The sequence below is a fragment of the Paramormyrops kingsleyae genome, chromosome 13 (genome assembly GCF_048594095.1).
Source record: "Paramormyrops kingsleyae isolate MSU_618 chromosome 13, PKINGS_0.4, whole genome shotgun sequence".
In the NCBI taxonomy this organism is placed as follows: domain Eukaryota; kingdom Metazoa; phylum Chordata; class Actinopteri; order Osteoglossiformes; family Mormyridae; genus Paramormyrops; species Paramormyrops kingsleyae.
The window spans coordinates 6,437,603-6,457,966 of NC_132809.1; the positions used below are offsets into that span (position 1 = coordinate 6,437,603).

The 20,364-nt window shown below is 40.4% G+C and overlaps 1 protein-coding gene across 6 annotated transcripts in view; it reads left to right on the forward strand.

The window, feature by feature from the left end:
* The window catches only part of LOC140578144 (protein BEAN1-like), a 26,307-nt gene extending 12,434 nt beyond the window's left edge, over nucleotides 1-13,873 (forward strand). For 4 of the 6 annotated variants that reach the window (XM_072698089.1, XM_072698091.1, XM_072698090.1 and 1 more), the window contains 3 exons: nucleotides 2,233-2,436; nucleotides 2,985-3,126; nucleotides 10,595-13,873. In XM_072698089.1, the coding sequence (XP_072554190.1) occupies nucleotides 2,233-2,436; nucleotides 2,985-3,126; nucleotides 10,595-10,940 (692 nt within the window). In that variant the 3' untranslated portion in view covers nucleotides 10,941-13,873. The remainder of the gene's footprint in view (nucleotides 1-2,232; nucleotides 2,437-2,984; nucleotides 3,127-10,594) is intronic. The other 2 variants (XM_072698093.1, XM_072698094.1) reach the window with 1 other exon arrangement.
* The last annotated feature ends 6,491 nt before the right edge of the window (nucleotides 13,874-20,364 follow it).

A 20,364-nucleotide genomic window follows, 5' to 3' on the forward strand; every position in this document is an offset into this window, starting at 1 on the left:
ATCTAAAACAAAAATAAATTAGTTAATGCATCTTACTGGTGCAGCGTGACTCTAGTACTTTAATCAGTGTATTATATTATATAATTATACTTTATTATATGTTATATCCATCTGTCTAACTGTCTTCCTGTGTCTGACTGACTGACTGTATTGATCTGTATAATATACACTCACCTAAAGGATTATTAGGAACACCATACTAATACGGTGTTTGACCCCCTTTCGCCTTCAGAACTGCCTTAATTCTACGTGGCATTGATTCAACAAGGTGCTGAAAGCATTCTTTAGAAATGATGGCCCATATTGATAGGACAGCATCTTGCAGTTGATGGAGATTTGTGGGATGCACATCCAGGGCACGAAGCTCCCGTTCCACCACATCCCAAAGATGCTCTATTGGGTTGAGATCTGGTGACTGTGGGGGCCATTGTAGTACAGTGAACTCATTGTCATGTTCAAGAAACCAATTTGAAATGATTCGAGCTTTGTGACATGGTGCATTATCCTGCTGGAAGTAGCCATCAGAAGATGGGTACATGGTGGTCATGAAGGGATGGACATGGTCAGAACCAATGCTCAGGTAGGCCGTGGCATTTAAACGATGCCCAATTGGCACTAAGGGACCTAAAGTGTGCCAAGAAAACATCCCCCACACCATTACACCACCACCAGCAGCCTGCACAGTGGTAACAAGACATGATGGATCCATGTTCTCATTCTGTTTACGCCAAATTCTGACTTGACTTGAATGTCTCAACAGAAATTGAGACTCATCAGACCAGGCAACATTTTTCCAGTCTTCAACTGTCCAATTTTGGTGAGCTCGTGCAAATTGTAGCCTCTTTTTCCTATTTCTAGTGCAGATGAGTGGTACCCTGGTGGGGTCTTCTGCTGTTGTAGCCCATCCGCCTCAAGGTTGTGCGTGTTGTGGCTTCACAAATGCTTTGCTGCATACCTCGGTTGTAACGAGTGGTTATTTCAGTCAAAGTTGCTCTTCTATCAGCTTGAATCAGTCGGCCCATTCTCCTCTGACCAACAAGGCATTTTCGCCCACAGGACTGCCGCATACTGGATGTTTTTCCCTTTGCACACCATTCTTTGTAAACCCTAGAAATGGTTGTGCGTGAAAATCCCAGTAACTGAGCAGATTGTGAAATACTCAGACCGGCCCGTCTGGCACCAACAACCATGCCATGCTCAAAATTGCTTAAATCACCTTTCTTTCCCATTCTGACATTCAGTTTGGAGTTCAGGAGATTGTCTTGACCAGGACCACACCCCTAAATGCATTGAAGCAACTGCCATGTGATTGGTTGATTAGATAATTGCATTAATGAGAAATTGAACAGGTGTTCCTAATAATCCTTTAGGTGAGTGTATAGTGTCTGTGAACAAGAAATTGAGCCTTCAGGGAACCTAGTCTCTGTGCTAGTTTGTGGTAGGGGTAACTTCTCATTGGGTTATAACACTTCTAGCCAGGGATACAATTGATAGTAATGGTGAGCTAGTTTATCAAAACAATATAAAGCACAATTGCTTTTGCATGGTGCAAATAGTTCCATGTAGGAAAAAAATTAATTACTCCATCAATTAACAATGAGCCCCTTTCCTCTGTTTTGATCCCACTGCGAGAAGGGCCCCATGAGAGATAACGAAACACTCAAAGAAAGGCCTTGATAAGTTATTAAAGGAAAAAAAAACATTTTGTTCAGTGTCAGGATTTGAAGTACCCCACAATATTCAATTAGAATTGTAAGATCAATCACCTACATCTGTGCACTTTTATGAGGTTCATTGTGATGAAAATTCTTCAGCTAAGAAGGAACCAACAAAGCCAGGTTCCATTTGCATTTTGTGCATGTCTTTCATAAAAATTAATAGATTAGACTGAGGTCTCCTGATTAGCTTTATCTCGAAGGTTTTGATGCAATAATTGAGAGTAAGTAAATATACTCCTCACTTCCGTCAATTCTTTTCTCATGTATATATAGTTTGCATCTATCTTTTAAGATAAAGGAAAATAAAAGGAAAAGGAATACATTTAACATTTTCTTTTACTCAGCTGCTTAATTGCCTCTATCATACAATAATCTGAAGCTGATTTTCAAATGGAGTTCAAGATTAAAGAGGGTGGTTTTTTAATATATATTATATATATTCCTCCTTTCCTGTTAACCACCCTCCCTCCTTTTTCTTCTCTTCCTGGATGCAACGCCCTACCTCTGTGATAAGAAGTGAGCTCTAACCTGAGCAGCCAGGCCCATGACTACACCGACTGCCGGGAGGGCGGAGCTGAGGCCAGCCTCATGGTGTCCCCGCTGGTGGTGGCAGGGATTGTTATCGGCCTGGTGCTCTTCCTGTCCTGTGTTACCATCATTGTGGGCAGTTTGCGCAAAGACGGCCGGCTACATAACCCCCACCTGCGCCCTAGAGATGGTATGGCCCAGGACCAGCCCCGAAACATGCAGATCCCACACGCTTAAATCTCAATATAAAGTTACCCTAAATGACAGAGTTGTGATGTTTCCCTTTCAACTTATCAGCCCCATTATGAACTTCATAAAGCTACTTATGTGCTTTTATTTTTCTTAAGAAATATCATGTAGATACTCTCTCCATTGAGCAATGCATTATCACTGTTCATTTTTTGAAGAGATTAATGTGGGCTTGCTGCAGCTTTTTAGGGACCAGAGCTAATCTGAGCTATATCACAGGATTCGAGGATTAGTCACAGAGCATCAGCAGCACCTCTGCCCTTAGCTAATTATGTAGTGAAAAAGCAACAAGCTTTGCTTCAGTCCATTAATCACAGACACCACAGAGCTACACTACACTGTTTACACTTGTGTAATTAAGAAAGGCACTCTAGCTACAAGGCAGAATATTAAGAATTTTAACCTTTTGTTTTTCCTAATGTATTTCAGCCTAATAATTTTTGTGAAGGAATAATAATGTGTTGCTTAAACCTTGGGGTACATTCACAGTCTCGGATGGCCTCTCCCATGGTGGCTCCGTCGGGGAGCTGAGGTGGACGTGCATTGCGGAATTCCCCCCAGCCTTTGATTTCAGCTCTTATGCAGAAAGTCCGTCTCACGGCAACATGATGTATCCTGATGCACCGCCTCAGTGAGTGACCTATTGATTCCACTTCATGACCGCATACTGTATATATTACTGTTTCCCAACCCGGTCCTCTGGGACCTGCAGTCCATGTTTATGCGAACTGGGAGGGACAAAACACATGGACTGGCCAGAGGCTGGGGGTTGCCAAGGACCAGGTAGAGAAACATTGGTATATATAGATGTGCTGAAATTCAGGACATAGTCAGGGTTAATATCAAGGGGTCCGTCTTCTTACTGCTGTCTTTCTTATTGCTTCAGTGAGTTAGGAACTAGACTTGAGACAAATGTCCCAGCCCTGTAATCAGCTCATATTGTCTTTAAATAAACTGACAGTATTGTGATTTGCATATTTTTTTGATAGTACAGTAGTCCCCCCAGTATGTTCAGGTGATATGTTCCAAGGCCCACTACAGAGAGCCAAAATTGCAAATAATAGCAAACCATCCGCGGACCCCATAAATAATGTGATTTTCCTGTACATACAAGTTTAATTGATAAATTATGCACAGTAGGACAATATCAACCTTAAATACAGTAATAATAAATAATAGTCACTGTACTTTATTATTATTATTATTATTATTATTATTATTATTATTATTATTATTATTATTATTATTATGCAGTACTGTACAGTCTCTCTCTCGCCATCTCTCAATCTCTCTCTTTCTCTCAAATTAGGGGGATCCTGATGTTTTACCCTAATTCTCAAGAGATGATATATCAATGAAAAAATATCATGTACCAAGGGATGAAATATGAAAATGTTTTTTATACCCCTCAAAGGACAAAAATAAAAAAATATAGGCTATTGTTTCACATTTTACAGTGAAAAATATTGTATCATCTACCTGTACATAACCTGTAATAAGAAAACATATATATTTGTTAAAAACATAGTTTGAAACATAGGAAACATCTCTGGATTTTTTTTTCCTTTTTTTTTTTTTCCTTTTTTTTTCCAGATTTCGGTAAACTGCGGATAACTGAAACTGTGGTTAATGAAACCACAGATACGGGCGTCACATTGTTTAATCAATAATATAAATGTTCACGTATATTTTTGCTCAGATAATCAGTAATGTAAAAGCAGAGGTCAGGTTATAAAAATATTTCAAGGTGGATGGTGGGGGGGCTCACCATAAAATTTCCTGGGCGGATTACTGACGATAAAAATTCATTTCAAGGTTCAGGTTAAATTGTGTTTTGGTCTGGAATACAAATCAGAGTCTGCCTTTTAAGTACCCCTGATATAGTCGGTATATTTACCTTTACATCAATGGAATTGCACAAAAAAATGTAGGGGTTGGTGAGGGGCAGGGCTACTGTTAGAGATTTTGGGTCCCACGACAGCATATCGTATTGGGATCCCAAGCCAGACTAATTCAGTTATGTTCCAAATTTCTTAGGACCCCTGTCACTCAGGGGTTGTGAATATCTGCCATTCGTTCAAATTGCAGGCTTTTCTTATGCTGTTCAAATATACGGCATTTACTGGGCTTTTCCTTATGAAGAGTGTTCATACTCAGCACTCCTTCCTGAACCTGCTGTCTGCGGCACCGAGCCCAGAGTGAGCAAATCCACTGACGGAGAAACACTTACAGTGCAGGAACTGGCAGGAAGGGACCAGTGCTACCTAACAGGCCCCTGAGCAACTTGAGAAAACATTTAATGTGATAATGATTCACCTCTGTAGTAAGATTAATGGGGAATTGAGAGGGTGATCGAAGAGGAGACAATGGGGTGGAGACCCCACTGAAAAAAGCGGCTGTTACATGAGTTTATGTTCAACTTGTATGTTGATGGAGAAATGTTTTAACTGTGGAATTTGACATTGAGTAGGTATGAAATCACCTTAAAAGACAGCAATGAGCATTTTGCTGGTTTTTGGACATATTGGAAGATCTTCTTGCATCTCCTTTGGTGCAGGAGCTTGTTTGCCTTTCCAACTGTAAACAGATCTGTCAAGCAGTAAATTATGATGAATATGGAAATTATTTCCATATGCTAGGATGCAGAATGCTGTCAAATGCCTCTGAATCCTGTTTGGACCATTTTCTTTGGTGTTAGTAAGCTTTCTCTATAACTGTCATGCAAGCTTGATCTGAGATGTGGGGGACGGATGGAGGGCACATCCGTACATATTGGGTTGAGGTCCTTTATCTTTTCTGGAGCTCTGGGTCTTCTTACAAGGGGAGAGGGAAACAATGTATTCCATGTTTTTGGGCCCCCTTAGACACCCCATCCAGTTCTATGGAACTGTAAAGAACAGAAAATTGTTTTCCAAATCTGTGGGGGCTGAGAGTTCTGCCACATTATAATATGTGTTTATTAAAACAAAAGCATTGTACACTCACATGGTTTTCTAACCCGTAAATAACCAAAAGCTATCCGTAACACTTACTCCCGGTGGCAGACAGAGCTTCGTGACATGGAGGATGGGGGAGGGGGCGGGGATGCGAGTTTTATTGGAGGATGGGAGTAGAGATTGGTGTAACAAAAATGATGGGGAGGAATGAAAACAAAATGACTGTTGGCCCAGCATGAGCATGTGGGAAATCAGACATACAGAGTCCAGAAGAGCTGCGGTAGATCTGTGCTCTGGGTATGTGTACATTTACTGAGTGTCTTACGCTTTCAGAAAACACAATACTTAGAAGCTGATTGTCAGTGAAACATGGACCCAAGGAAATCTCCTCTGTGGTTCATTGAAACGAGGGTCTGCTGGATAATCGTCACATTTCTTTACAGATCGTGGCCAGGTTTCAGCAGCGCACGACTGGATCGTCCGCAGCCGGACGCCGCAGAGTTGCCCAGACCTGTGGTGCAGCTCTGGCTTGCAGTGCTATGAATGTGCGGGGGCAGATGGAAGGCTTTGGCTCTGGGAGGGGGTAGGGGGGACGGGCACGTGATGTACCGCAGGGCAGCGTGGCCACAGATGGCACGGGGGCTCTCAGAGCTCGGCCTAGCGCTCACCTGTGGAGCCCAAATGGAGAGACGGAGAGAGCATGGGCATCCAAGTGACACATTCAGCAGGGCAACAGGCACAGGGGATGGGAGGAAACGGCCAAATGTACCATGGTGAAGGTAGATTGGGCCATATGTTGCTGTCAGTGTTTCAGCTTGTGACGCAGGTACGCACTCAGGTCCCATTGATTAATGGCCCATTTTGTTGGAAAGCATCACATACTGCTGCATGAACTGAGGTTCTGACTTATACTGACGCTACTCCAGACAAGCAGCTCACAAAAACCACAAAGCCTAAACTGAATAAGGTTGTTTACAGGTATTTGTTTACGCAGTGTGTGGCTATGTGGGTTAGGAGTCATGCCTGTGATCAGAAGGTCGCCAGTTCTATGCTAGCAATCCTATGGCTGAGAGAATGATGTCACTTTTGGGCCCTTGAGTGAGGCCCTTAAACCCCAATTGCTCTACAGTGTCCAAAAAACAGGGAAAGCCTGGCTATGATTTTATTCCCCAAGGTACAAACAACACTAGTATACCCACAAGGGTGCAAAAATGTTTATCTGAGTCCATTTCTGTAACTTAAAGGTACATTTACCTACAGCTATGATGCGAGATCCCTGAGGATAGGCCTAGTGATAAGTAATTATACCCTAAAGGGTACAAATTGTTATTTTTTCTGGCAGTGCATGGGGTGCTGGCTGATCCTGTGCTGTGATTTCCCCCCCCCCCCCCTCGCCCCCATTTTATGCTCATCTGTATGTGTCTGTGTCTCATGGAGAGCAAGATGGCGTAGGCAAATACACAATTCTATTTCTTTGTTAGATTAATGGGATGTCATTTATGGTAGAATTACAGAAAAATACTGGGTTCCCACAGATATATTTATGCCCTGTAAAGCCTTGTTGGCTTTACTGGTCATAAAATAGGTACCGTATTTTCCGCATTATAAGGCGCACTAAAAAGCCTTTGATTTTCTTTAAAAATAACAGTGCGCCTTATAATCCAGTGCGCTTTAAACGTGGATTAATTTCTGTTGTGCATACTGAACTCGAAGCGATTTGAATGTTTTAGTATTGAAAAGTGAGTGTATTGTGTAGTGCTTCACGTGTTATAAATTAACAATTTCAAGAGTTATTATGAATACGCTGACTTTTGATTTAGCGGTATAGGACCGTATTATAAGTGTTCAATTTTGAGTTATTGTTAATAGGCTGACTTTTGATTTAGCGGTATAAGACTCTTGTTTTTTTCCGTGTTAAAGAGTAGTGAAGACGCTCATAAACGTTTGAACAATGTTGACAGTCATTGTGAACACGTGATGTAAAATAAATTTTCGTTGACTGGCTTATCTGACTCTCTTTTGTTTTGCTTAAAGCGCCTTAAAGTCCGGTGCGCCTTGTATGTGGAAAAAGTTTGAAAATAGACCACTGATTGACGGTGCGCCTTATAATGCAGTGCGCGTTATAGTGCGGAAAATACGGTAAAAGTGTACAGGTTTCTGTGGGATGGTGAGACAGGAGGCCAGCATTTCATTCATTAGACTTAGCCTTACCGTAATGATACTACATCATTTTAATATACTGAAAACTTTTTTTTAATCAAGAAGTTACAATTATGCAAAGGTTTGTGAGTAATAAAGACAAACAACATTTTACCTTGCCATATCTTTATTGAGAAGATCGTTTAAAAACAAGTTAATTGATGGGAAAGGTATATGGGCCCTTATGTGTAGTATTGGCAAATATTTAAACTAAACTGTAGTTTCTGATACCTGAGCAGCAGTTATTTTGGGTCCATTCCTTTATAGAAAACTGTTTCAGGTCATGTATACTGTTGACATTTCTTGCTTGAATGGCCTGCTTCAGATCGTGCCACAGCATTTCAGTGGGATTGAGGTCAGGAATCTGACGTTCTCAAATATGGAATTTATTCTGCCTGAGTTGCTCTGATATTGAATTAGATTTGAGACCCTGACATCGCGCTGTACAATTTCCTTATCTGACATGGAGCCTATTGGTCCCTCAATAAGTATGGGATAAACCATGACAAGATTATATGAAAATTATATGAAGTTATATGAAAATAATCAACGACAACTTGATAACAAGTCCAACTTGGTTATCATTGTAATTTTCCTATAACTGCACACCTCAAAGTGGTTCATCATGACTACTGACCACAAAATAATAACAGAATAACCATTAATTAACCAAGAGGTTAATTTTGCAGAAAATAATTACCTTAAGTAGCATTTAATAATGTTTCAATGTTCTCCTAAAAACATAGTCCATATAAGGATAGAACGTCCGGTCAGGCTACTCACTAAAAGTGGCAAGTCCATTAAGTTACCTTAGAAGCTGTCAACAGACACTTGCATTTTGAAAACCAAGGAAAATTATGCTGAAAAAGTCACACGGGTTATTATATTTATGTTTAATATAACATTAAAATGCTTTACTATAGAACTGTTAGGCTGCTGGAACTACCTGTGTGGTTAGACAAAAATAATTGTCACCCACGTGAAATCTCTGGACCAATAAGAAAAGAGAACTTATCAAAGCTGTGGTATAATTAAATAGATCCAAACCCTGTTGAAGTGAAATAACCTCACAGCATTATACTCCATTGTACTTAACAGCTGGGATAAGGTTTTACTGCTCATATGTAGTGTTTGTTTTCTCCTAACATTCAGTACATTTAACAGACATTTCAGCCATTGTTTCATCTGCTGAGAGAACATTGTTCCAGTGTTTCCAGTAGTGGTATAGAACATCCCAGTGGTCTATATCAAACCTCCAGTGTTTTTCTCATTGTAGTGAACACAGGCGCTAATATCCAGAGATGCCTCCAAATCCTTAATTCTCACCCCATGATTCTTCATTAAACCTCTGGGGATTCTACACCGTACCCATTCAGTGATCGTTATATGAGCCCCACTGTTTGAGAGAGTATCAGCAGTGTTGAATTTCTTCCGTTTCCCTGCTTATGCAGTGATGGAGGATTAAGTCTTTCAAAAACCTTTTGTAACCCTTTCCATGTTTGTGAGCTTCAACAATTCAAATCTGAGGTTGTCTAAAATCTCCATTCATTCTGCCATATTGTGCTTGAAGAGAATTATGTGCTAAAGGAAAAGCGACTAAAATTGGGTGTTATTTATACTGTAGGTGGGGCAGCCTGATTACAGTTGCCCTCGTTTCAAGAGGTTGTTATTCTGAAGGTTCACATATCAATGATTGTTTAAACCATCCCATCCATCTGTGTTCCATCTGCGCAAAACAGGGTGAGCATGCAATCTCCACACACGCAGAGAGGAGGCATGATTCAGGGCAGAAATCGGATATTACCAAAGGATTCACAGACGTTTTCTCTGTGTATGTGATATGTTAGGTGTCTAACATTGCCAAGGTTATTGGTGTTCAGGTAATTTTCCACTGATGCACATGTGCGCTTGTGTTCCCATGGGGCCCATATTTTATACCTTTTAAATTTAAATATAGAACTTTAAATGCCTCTTAAAAGGTGCAGACTGAGCAGAGCTGACAGCAGGATGCTGGAGCAGTATATTAAGTAGCTACAGGCTGCATGAAATAATCAGTTCAGCATAACGATGGAGGCTCGGCTGACCGAGCTCTGCACTTCATTTATCTCTGAGCGTAGTTTCTTCTCTATAATGTTCGCAAATAAAAAACGCAAAAGAATCGGCCAGTTATTTTACTAGATATGAATAAATAAAATTTCAAACTGGTCTATAAGAATAAATGAAAGTTTTCATAATTTATTGGAGCTTAAGAAATATTTTTGTTACCGTAGACTGACCCAGTGAAACTGGAAAGGTGTGGGAGAAAAACTAAATTATTAATATCAAATTATTATCAAATTCAGCGTGGTTAAAGATATCCCTTCACTTACTTAAACCAGTTCCTGCATCAGCCCAGAATGGCTTAGTACTATTGCTCTGGGGCTGAGCTTGCCTCTATACACCAATACTTCGGCAGATTGTATCAAATGTGACAGATTCTATTATCCACCGGTTATTTCCTCCTTTCAGATCTCCACTCGGGTCACTTGTGGATGACTGGAGCAGTTTGGATGTATGACCCACTGCCGTGTAGCTCACACACACTTGCGCTAACCAGTCTGTCAGCACTCGGCATCTCACTGACATTTATAGATACTGTTTAAACCAACAGTACAAAGCTACAAAACTCTTTGTGTTAAACGAGTTTTATCATAAGCAATGTCTAATGTCTAAAGTACATGTAAATAAACATCACCCCCCCCCCCCCCCATGGATTCCCTTTATACAGTCCTCTGTCAGAAGCCTAAGGTTTGAGACACTACTTAGCCTTCCAGTGTTTAACTCACCCTGCCAAAATCCCCAGAGGTCCAAATAAAGCCTTGCAAATGTCAGCCTGATTAAAAATATCCTGACTCTTAAATTCCACGGATTAACTACAGTTGGTTCTTCTGAACTGTAAGTAACATGATTTTTCTCTTATCTCAGCTATGAAGAATGTGTTAGACCCGGTGCCACAGAGATCTACTTGCCCACGGATGACCCTCCACCATACTCTCTCACTGACCCCTGTCTGGGGGGAGCCCTGCTGGACGAGCTGGGGGAACAGTGGGGAGGTGCCTCCTGGCTGATGGGAAGCACTGGGGTGCCATACGTGCCTGGACTTCCGCTGGCCTCCGTTTCCCTCTCAGGCCTGCCCCTGGAGGACGTTCCTCCCTACGAAGCCATAGTGAGAAGCCAGAACCAGCACATCCCTCTGATACCTACAGATCTGCTCAAGCACACGGTGGCGGATGGCAGCCCCAGGGGACCCACCACGGACAGAATCCTGTAGCCCAAGCGACCCAGAGCTTGTTGCAGACATATAATGCTCTGCATTCTTGATATAAAGACCTTTCATTTTGTACAGATCCTTCCCACTGTTTGTGTGAATAATCCAGAGAATACAGTAGGCAGAGCAGCCGAACCGAATCTGAAACTTCTCAAGGACTTATTGCTGCCCCCCAGTGGCTGATACCAATATCTGCCTCTCTTTTCAATACGTCTCCATCAAAGGGACCCACGGTGGAGATGGAACTTGGTTTGCCTATAAGGGTGCCACCCAGTATAGTACAAGTAAGAATTATATGGTTAATTGAGATCAGTTAGGTATTGACCCAGGAGAGAGAGCCTACTTTGTGCTATTACACTTTAAAGCAAATGAAATGGAAACTATTCTTCCTTATTTTCATATTATTAATGATCAAATGGCACTTTCTACGAATAATTACCTATATATGACTACCATCTTCCACAGAAAGTGTGTTGATATAATTCCTACACCTTCATCTTACCTGTTTATTTGTGCAATGTCATGTAGTTTGCGTATTTTTTGTTTTTGTTTTTTTAAGGCACATAGAATGGATACTTTTAAAATTGAACATTAACGTAAGCATACCCTTTAAACATCTTTTCAAAAATAACCTCCAAAATTACATTTAAAACTCAAAGCGACAGGTATTTTAGGAACGGTAGCGACCTGGATTGATAACTGGTTAACGGATAGGAAGCAGCGAGTAGTTATAAGAGGCTCAATGTCACAGTGGGCCTGCGTTCATAGTGGGGTACCGCAGGGTTAAATTTTAGGACCCTAATTTACATAAATGATATAGACACCAATATATACAGTAAACTGGTGAAATTTGCAGATGACACCAAGGTGGGTGGTGTAGCAGATACTGAACTAGCAGCTCAGCAGCTACAGCGGGATCTTAATTTAATTAGTGACTGGGCTGACACCTGGCAGATGAAATTTAACTGTAAAGTAAGGTACTCCATGTAGGGAGCAGAAATATAAAGTACAGGTATTTTATGGGACCTACTGAAATAAAGGTAGCTGATTATGAGAAAGACCTTGGTGTGTATGTTGATGCTTCCATGTCTCATTCTCGCCAGTGCGGGGAAGCAATAAAAAAGGCCAATAGGATGTTGGGGTATATCTCCAGGTGTGTGGAGTTTAAGTCAAGGGAGGTAATGCTAAGATTATATAATTCCTTGGTGAGACCTCACCTAGAATATTGTATACAGGTTTGGTCACCATATCTTAAAAAGGACATAGCGGCCTTAGAAAAGGTGCAGCGTAGGGCCACAAGAATGATTCCTGGTCTTAGAGGAATGTCATACGAGGAAAGGTTATTTGAGCTAAATCTGTTCAGCCTCAAGCAAAGGAGACTGAGGGGGGACATGATCCAGGTCTATAAGATTCTAACAGGTTTGGATGCTGTTCAACCGAATAGTTACTTCAGCATTAGTTCAAATACAAGAACTCGTGGCCATAGGTGGAAATTAGCGGGAGAACATTTCAAACTGGATTTAAGGAAGCACTTCTTTACACAGCGTGTAGTCAGAGTATGGAATAGTCTTCCTGATAACGTAGTGCAAGCTGAATCCTTGGGTTCCTTTAAATCAGAGCTAGATAAGATTTTAACAACTCTGAGCTATTAGTTAAGTTCTCCCCAAGCGAGCTCGATGGGCCGAATGGCCTCCTCTCGTTTGTATAGTTCTTATGTTCTTATGTTCTTAAAGGAAGACCTTACCACGTTTTGCACTCCCTTAAAATATCACACAAGATTTGTGTGTAATGTGATGTTTCCAACAACTTCTCTTTTTTTAGTAATGCTAACATTTACAGTATCTGGTTCAATCTACTGTAGAATGATGCCTCAGGCAAGTTTTTACATCTCGTAAAACTGGGTTTCTTATAACGTCCATGATGATTTTTTGTTTTTGTTTTTTTAAGGCACATAGAATGGACACTTTTAAAATTGAACATTAACGTAAGCATACCCTTTAAACATCTTTTCAAAAATAACCTCCAAAATTACATTTAAAATGCCTTTCATCAACAGTTTAACGTAATGCACATTGTTAGAGCACAGAGTGTTCAATTTTGAGTGTCCATTTTGCTGAATGATCAGATTGTCAACGTCCCATAAAAGCACTCCCTGAAGGAATACTTACCAAAGTGTAATGTCTGGAGATGCCTGCCAACTTATAACCTTGATTCCCTGTTTCAGCTGCCTTTCCCTTTCCTACCCATATAATGTAAATTAGTGTTTCACAATCGGGTCCTAAGGGACCCCTAAACAGTCCATGTTTTTGCTCCCTTCCAGTTCCTGGCCAGACAGTCCACATTTTTGCTCCTCCACTGGGACCTGCGAGGGAGCAGAAATGTGGACTGTGTGGGGATCCCCAAGGAACGGGTTGGGAAACACTGATGTAAATAATTATTGAAGGCATTAACCCCCCCCCCCCCACCGAAGGGTGTTGTTTCAGTGATTTAGAAGCATGGTTGCATTGGTGGCAGTGTTAAAAGAAAAGAGAAAACTGTGAACTACGTGGAGTAGACTATTGTATAGTTTGTAATAGTTTTGTGTATTTCAGATATTGTTTATGTTCATAACTTAATACCTCTCTGGAAATACATATGCATTGCCAAGCATACCATATTGCCAAGCTCTCACCAGTGTTACTTTCCTCAACTGGATGAGTTCTAGCGGCCAGAAACCTTGAGAGAGAAAATACCAGGTGATGTGAAATATTATTTTGCTTTTTTGTAACATACAGTTATATCCATGTTGCACATTATGTCTTTCTACATTGAGGCTATACAAATGTATACATTCACTGGTCCAGCTTCAGAGTTTATTGTGTATAAAAATGTCTTTATGGTCTTGTGTTATTCAAAAACCTGAAATATATTTGTGAAATGCAACAATAATGCAGAAACATTGCCTCCCCAGCTGAAGTGAATAACATTGATTATTTCATTACAATGGCACCTGTCAAGGGTGCCATTATACACTATATGGACAAAATATTGGAACACCTGGCCATTACATCTACGGGAACTTTTATGACATCCAATTCTAAATCCATAGGCATCAATATGGAGTTGGTTCCTCCTTTGCAGCCATAACAGCTGCCACTCTTCTGGGAAGGCTTTCCACAAGATTTTGAAGTGTTTCTGTGGAAATTCATCCAGAAGAACATTTGTGAAGTTGAATGTGAAGGCCTCGCTCACAATCTCTGTTCATCCCAAAAGTGTTTGATCTTTATAAACCTTGCTTTGTGCACTGGGGCAAAATCATGCTGGAACAGAAAAGTGCCTTCCCCAATCTCTTCCCAAAAAGTTGGAAGCATATAATTGTCTGAAATGAATTTACCCAACTCCTGCAAAAACAACCCCAAGCGATTATCCCTCCTCAACCAAACTTTACAGTTGGCACAATGCAGTCAAGCAATGTTCTCCTGGAAACTCGTCCATCTGACCCAGACCCATCCGTCAGACTGCCAGATGTAGAAGTGTGATTTGTCACTCTACAGAACTCATTTACACTGCTCCAGAGTCCAATGGCAGCGTGCTTTACACTACTCCTTCCAACACCTGGCATTGCATTTGGTGATTTGAGGCTTGCATGCAGCTGTTTAGTCATGGTAACCCATTCCATGAAGGTCCCGGCCCACAGTTTTTGTGCTGGGGTTAATGCCAGAGGAAATTTTGAACTCTGCAGTTATTGAGTCAACAGAGCATTGGCAACATTTACACACTATGTGCCTCAGCACTCAGTGACCCCACTCTGTTAGTTTGCATGGTCTGCCATTCCATGTTTGAGCTTCTGTTGTTCCTAAATGCTTCCACTTTGCAACAATACCACTTACAGTTAATCGTGGAATATCTAACAGGGAAGAAATTTCATGAAATTACTTATTGCAAAGGTGGAATCCTATGACAATACCATGCTTGAATCCACCAAGCACTTCAGAATGACCCATTCTTTCACAAATATTAGTAAATCTGACTGTATGGTGAGGTGCTTGATTTTATATACCTGTGGCAATAGCTCTGAACGAAACACCTGAATTCAATGATTAAGAATTTTGTCCCAATACTTTTGTCCATATAGTGTATTAGCAAAGTGAACAGTTCATTCTTGAGGTTGATGTGCTGGAAGCAGGAAAAATGGGCAGGCATAAAAATCTGAGCCACTCTGACAAGGGCCAAATTGTGACAGCTAGACGACTGGGTCAGAGCATCTCCAGAACAGTAGATCTTGTGGGGTCTTCCTGGTATGCAGTGATCAGTACCTACCAAAAGTGGTCCAAGGAAAGCTCAGTGGTGATGGGGTCATGAGCGCCCTAGGCTCATTGATGCATGTCGGGAGAGAATGCAAGCCCATCTGCTCCAATATCACTGGAGAGCTACTGTAGCACAAACTGCTAAAAATGCTAATGCTGGCTCTGGTAGAAAGGTGGCAGAACATATAGTGCATTGTAACTTGCTGCATAAAGGGCTGCTTCGCTGCAGACCAGTCAGAGTGCCCATGTAGTGCCGGTAGTGATCATAACATGGTTAAATTCGAGGTTAATTTTAGTGTCCGAAGAGCAAAGTCTAAATTAAAAGTATACAATGTTAGGAAGGCTAACTTTAATGGTATGAGACGGAAATTAGAAACTGTAAACTGGACAGAGTTAAATAGCAAAACAGTTGAAGAGGCATGGGAATTTTTCAAAAGCACATTGTTGCAAGTGCAAGAGGACTTCATACCTGTTTCCAGCAAAACTAAATCTAGGAAACGACAACCAAGGTGGTTTACTAAGGAAATTAAGAATAAAGTCAGGAGGAAAAGGGCTCTGTTCCACAACTGGAAAATAACTAATGATTTCAAAATCAAGCAGGAGTATCTAAATCTACAGGCAGAGTTAAAAAATGACATTAGGCTATCAAAGAGGGATGTAGAAAGAAAAATTGCATTGGAGGCTAAGCATGACAGTAAAGGTTTCTTCCAATATTTTAACTCCAAGAGAGCACTAAAAGCTGAAATCACTAATTTGCAGGATAGTAAGGGCCTTATAATTGATAACGAAATTGATATGGTAAACGAGTTTAATGATTATTTTTCAAGGGTGTTCACAATAGAGAACACCAGTAACTTACCACCAATTAATACGAATACAGCATCGTCTATGACCAATATATGTATAACTGAGGTTGATGTGATACTAAGCCTAGCTAAACTCAAAATAAATAAATCGCAGGGGCCTGATGGCATCTTACCTTTAGTCTTGAAAGAGATGAGGGATATTATTAGCCAACCTTTGACTTTAATATTTCAGAAATCGTTATCTGCGGGTGTGGTACCATCAGATTGGAAGCATGCTAATATAACACCCATATTCAAAAAAGGGGATAGAAGTAATCCAGCAAACTATTGGCCAATCAGTTTAACTAGCATTACTGGAAAAATAATGGAAGCTATAATTCAAGTGAAAATGGTAGATTACCTAGATGCAAATAACATTATAAAGGATAGCCAACATGGATTTAGGAGAGGTAGATCCTGCTTAACGAATCTGCTTGAGTTCTTTGAGGAAGCTACAAGTGAAATTGATCACAAAAAGGCCTATGATGTGATTTACTTAGATTTCCAGAAAGCCTTTGATGTTGTCCCCCACACACGGCTCTTGTTAAAGCTTAAAGCTGCAGGAATTTTAGGAACTGTGGCAGCTTGGATCAAAAACTGGCTAACTGATAGGAAGCAGCGAGTAGTTATTAGAGGCACTATGTCACAGTGGGCCTCCGTTTATAGTGGGGTACCGCAGGGTTCAATTTTAGGACCACTATTGTTCCTAATTTACATTAATGATATTGACACGAATACATACAGTAAACTGGTTAAATTTGCAGACGACACTAAGGTGGGCGGGGTAGCAGATACTAATCTAGCAGCAGAGAGGCTTCAACGGGATCTGGATTTAATTAGCGAATGGGCTGATACTTGGCAGATGAAATTTAACACAGATAAATGTAAGGTAATCCATGCAGGGAGCAGAAATATACAGTACAGATATTTTATGGGTTCCACTGAAATAAAGGTAGCTGATTACGAGAAAGATCTCGGTATGTATGTTGATGCTTCCATGTCCCACTCTCGCCAATGTGGGGAAGCAATAAAAAAGGCGAACAGAATGTTGGGTTATATCTCTAGATGTGTGGAGTTTAAGTCAAGGGAGGTGATGTTACACTTATATAATTCCTTGGTAAGACCCCACCTAGAATACTGTGTGCAGGTTTGGTCACCATACCTCAAGAAGGACATTGCTGCCTTAGAAAAGGTGCAACGAAGAGCTACGAGAATGATTCCTGGTCTTAGAGGAATGTCTTATGAGGAGAGGTTAGCGGAACTGAATCTGTTCAGCCTTGAGCAAAGGAGACTAAGTGGGGATATGATTCAGGTCTATAAGATTCTAACGGGTCTGGATGCTGTTCAGCCAAATGACTATTTCAATATTAGTCTAAATACTAGAACTCGTGGCCATAAGTGGAAATTAGCGGGAGAACATTTTAAAACAAATTTGAGGAAGCACTTCTTTACACAGCGTGTAGTCAGAGTATGGAATAGTCTTCCTGCTATTGTAGTGGAAGCTAAAACCATGGGTTCCTTTAAATCAGAGCTAGATAAGATTTTAACAACTCGGAGCTATTAGCTAAGTTCTCCCCAAACGAGCTTGATGGGCCGAATGGCCTCCTCTCGTTTGTAAATTTCTTATGTTCTTATGTTGACCCCTGTCCACTGCCAAAAGCCCCTATAATGAGCCTGTGAGCATTAGAACTGGATCATGGAAGAAAGTGGCCTGGTCTAATGAGTCCACTTTCTATCACATCTCGTGGACAGTATGTGCGCATTGTTTACCTGAGGTAGAGATGGCACCAGGACGCACTATGGGAAGAAGGCAAACCGGCAGAGGCAACTCATGTGGATGATAATTACCCAACACCACCTACTTAAACATTGTTGCAGACCAAGTACACGGTGTCTTGGCAATGGGACTCCCCAATAGCAATTGCCTCTTTCAGCAGGATAATGCGCCCTTACACACTGCAAAAATTGTTCTGGAATAGTTTGAGGAGCATGAAAAAGAGTTTGACGTGTTAACTGGGCCTCCAAATTCCCCAGATCTAAATCTGATTGAGCATCTGTGCTGGACAAACATTCCGATCCATGGAGGTCACCTTACAGCTTACAGGATTTAAAGATCTGCTGCTAACATCTGGTTGCCAGATACCAGAGGACACCTTCAGAGGTCTTTTGAAGTCTATGGCTTGTTGGGTCAGAGTTGTTTTGGTGGCATGAGGGAGACTTACACAATATAAGGCAGGTGGTTGTAATGTCATGGCTGATCGGTGTATATTAGGAGGGATCCATCATAGTTGTAGCTTAGATTTTCATAAATGATGCAAAACTGTAGTTTTTTTTTTTTAGAGACTTTCTATTAATTTTCCTGTTTTTTCTGCAATTTCACATTCGCCATGAACAATTAAATGGGAATATTTTTGGAGCTTATTGAAAAATTGCAGAAACTCGCAGCCTACTCATAAGCCAAAAACAATACTGAAAATGATTTGGATCACATGAAATCATATCATATATATATATATAAATATTAGTGGTGCATAATATTTGTTAGTGTAAGTACATACTATGTTTTTAATCTTACAAGTCTTGGCTTAGGTACGCCATGCATCTTTGTCTCGTCTTTTTGACCATGGAATCTCGCATTTCTCACAGTTACTTTTAAACTTTTAAGTGCTGTTAATTTTGCATTTTTAACAACAGGTCCAAAATGTAGTGCTCATTGTACATACAGGGGCATCATTAAGATGGTTTATATATTATATTAAAAGGTCTAGATAGGAAATGAAAAAGTAATTTGACATGCGAAGTGTACCATACAGTACTGTTTGTTTAGAAATTGATAATGAATAGACTTTTAATGTTATTCAGACTAACAGGCTGTCATGGATTGAGGGGTGCCCAAGTTTGCTCCTAACCTTTGCGAATGTGCAGGGGTGACTGTATACCAATTGCCTGTTTATCTTAGTGCTTTACATGGTGTTTTTGTTCTTACATTGAATAATAATGACCTTTTTCTTTTATAAATAAGGTAAAGTACGTGTTCCAAACAAAGTTAACAATGATTCTGTTACGTAGAAAGCAGTTCTTCTCAAACCAATATGAAACAGAAGACTACCCCTGTTCTGGAGGCACTCGATACCACCTCCGTCCTTTGCAATATGGCCAGAACAGACCAGAGACAAACATACATGTTTCTAAACAGATGAGATCATCAGTTAGTCCTGCCTGCCTTATGTGTGGGATGATGTACAACTCACAGGTGGCGCAGAGATAAAGCGGCAGCAACTCACCAACATCAGACTTCTGCTTATTGATTGGCCTCCTTGTGTAAAGAGAGAGCGACTGATAGCAAATTAAACCTGGCTAATAAAAAATGCATGTAGGGCTGTCAAAGTTAATTGCGTTAGTGTCTATTTTAAGGTCATAACGTGTTAAAATTTCTTTGCATTACTGCATGGGTTAACTTTGATACTCCAGTGGGACAATAGTACAAGAAAGGATTTTGTTACCTAGAAAGCAGTTGTTCTTAAACTGGTATGAGAGAAGGCTAGCCCTGCTCTGGAGGTGGAAAGTCTAAAGAAAACTGGAGTACTGGCAAGCAAGACTGTAAAGTAAATGGGGAAAATAACAGCTACATTTCATGTATTGCTGAAGCAGTGCTTTTGTGAAAATCAAAATATTTATGGATGGTTAGATGACTGGTAGAGATGTACCGACCATGTTATCACGTGGTGCTCTGAATGAGTTTTATTTATGGAAATTAATACCAAAATACTGTATACTAGGGTGTATTGCCTGGAAAGTACTACAGTATGAAAAATTAGATATCCCCGAAGCCTACACCATTATCTGCAACCTAAAAAGCCTGCTTATAGTAAACAAAATGGATAATTGCTGCCATCTGGTGTACACAAGTGGTCTTTCAACACCACAAAAAAAACAACACATGAAATATTTCCCACAAGGAAGATAAAAATTTATATTTTAAGCAGTGTACTCATATAGGCTTGTTTGGAAGAAAATATTAGGTCTTATTACCTTTGGTTTTGTCAAACTATATTTATTCTGAGCCCATGATTCAGAGCTATGTATACATTATGTCATACACTCAGAGGTGGCCATTTAACATCCAGAAAGTAAAAAATCCAGACCAAGATTTTGTTTCAACCAATTAGTTGAGTACTCTGTGACTGACTCATTATACTGGTTGGTTGAAACGAAATCTTGGTCTGGATTTTTTACTTTCTGGACCTGAAATTTCCACCTCTGCATACCCTTAGATTGCCTTTGATCTTTGACTTT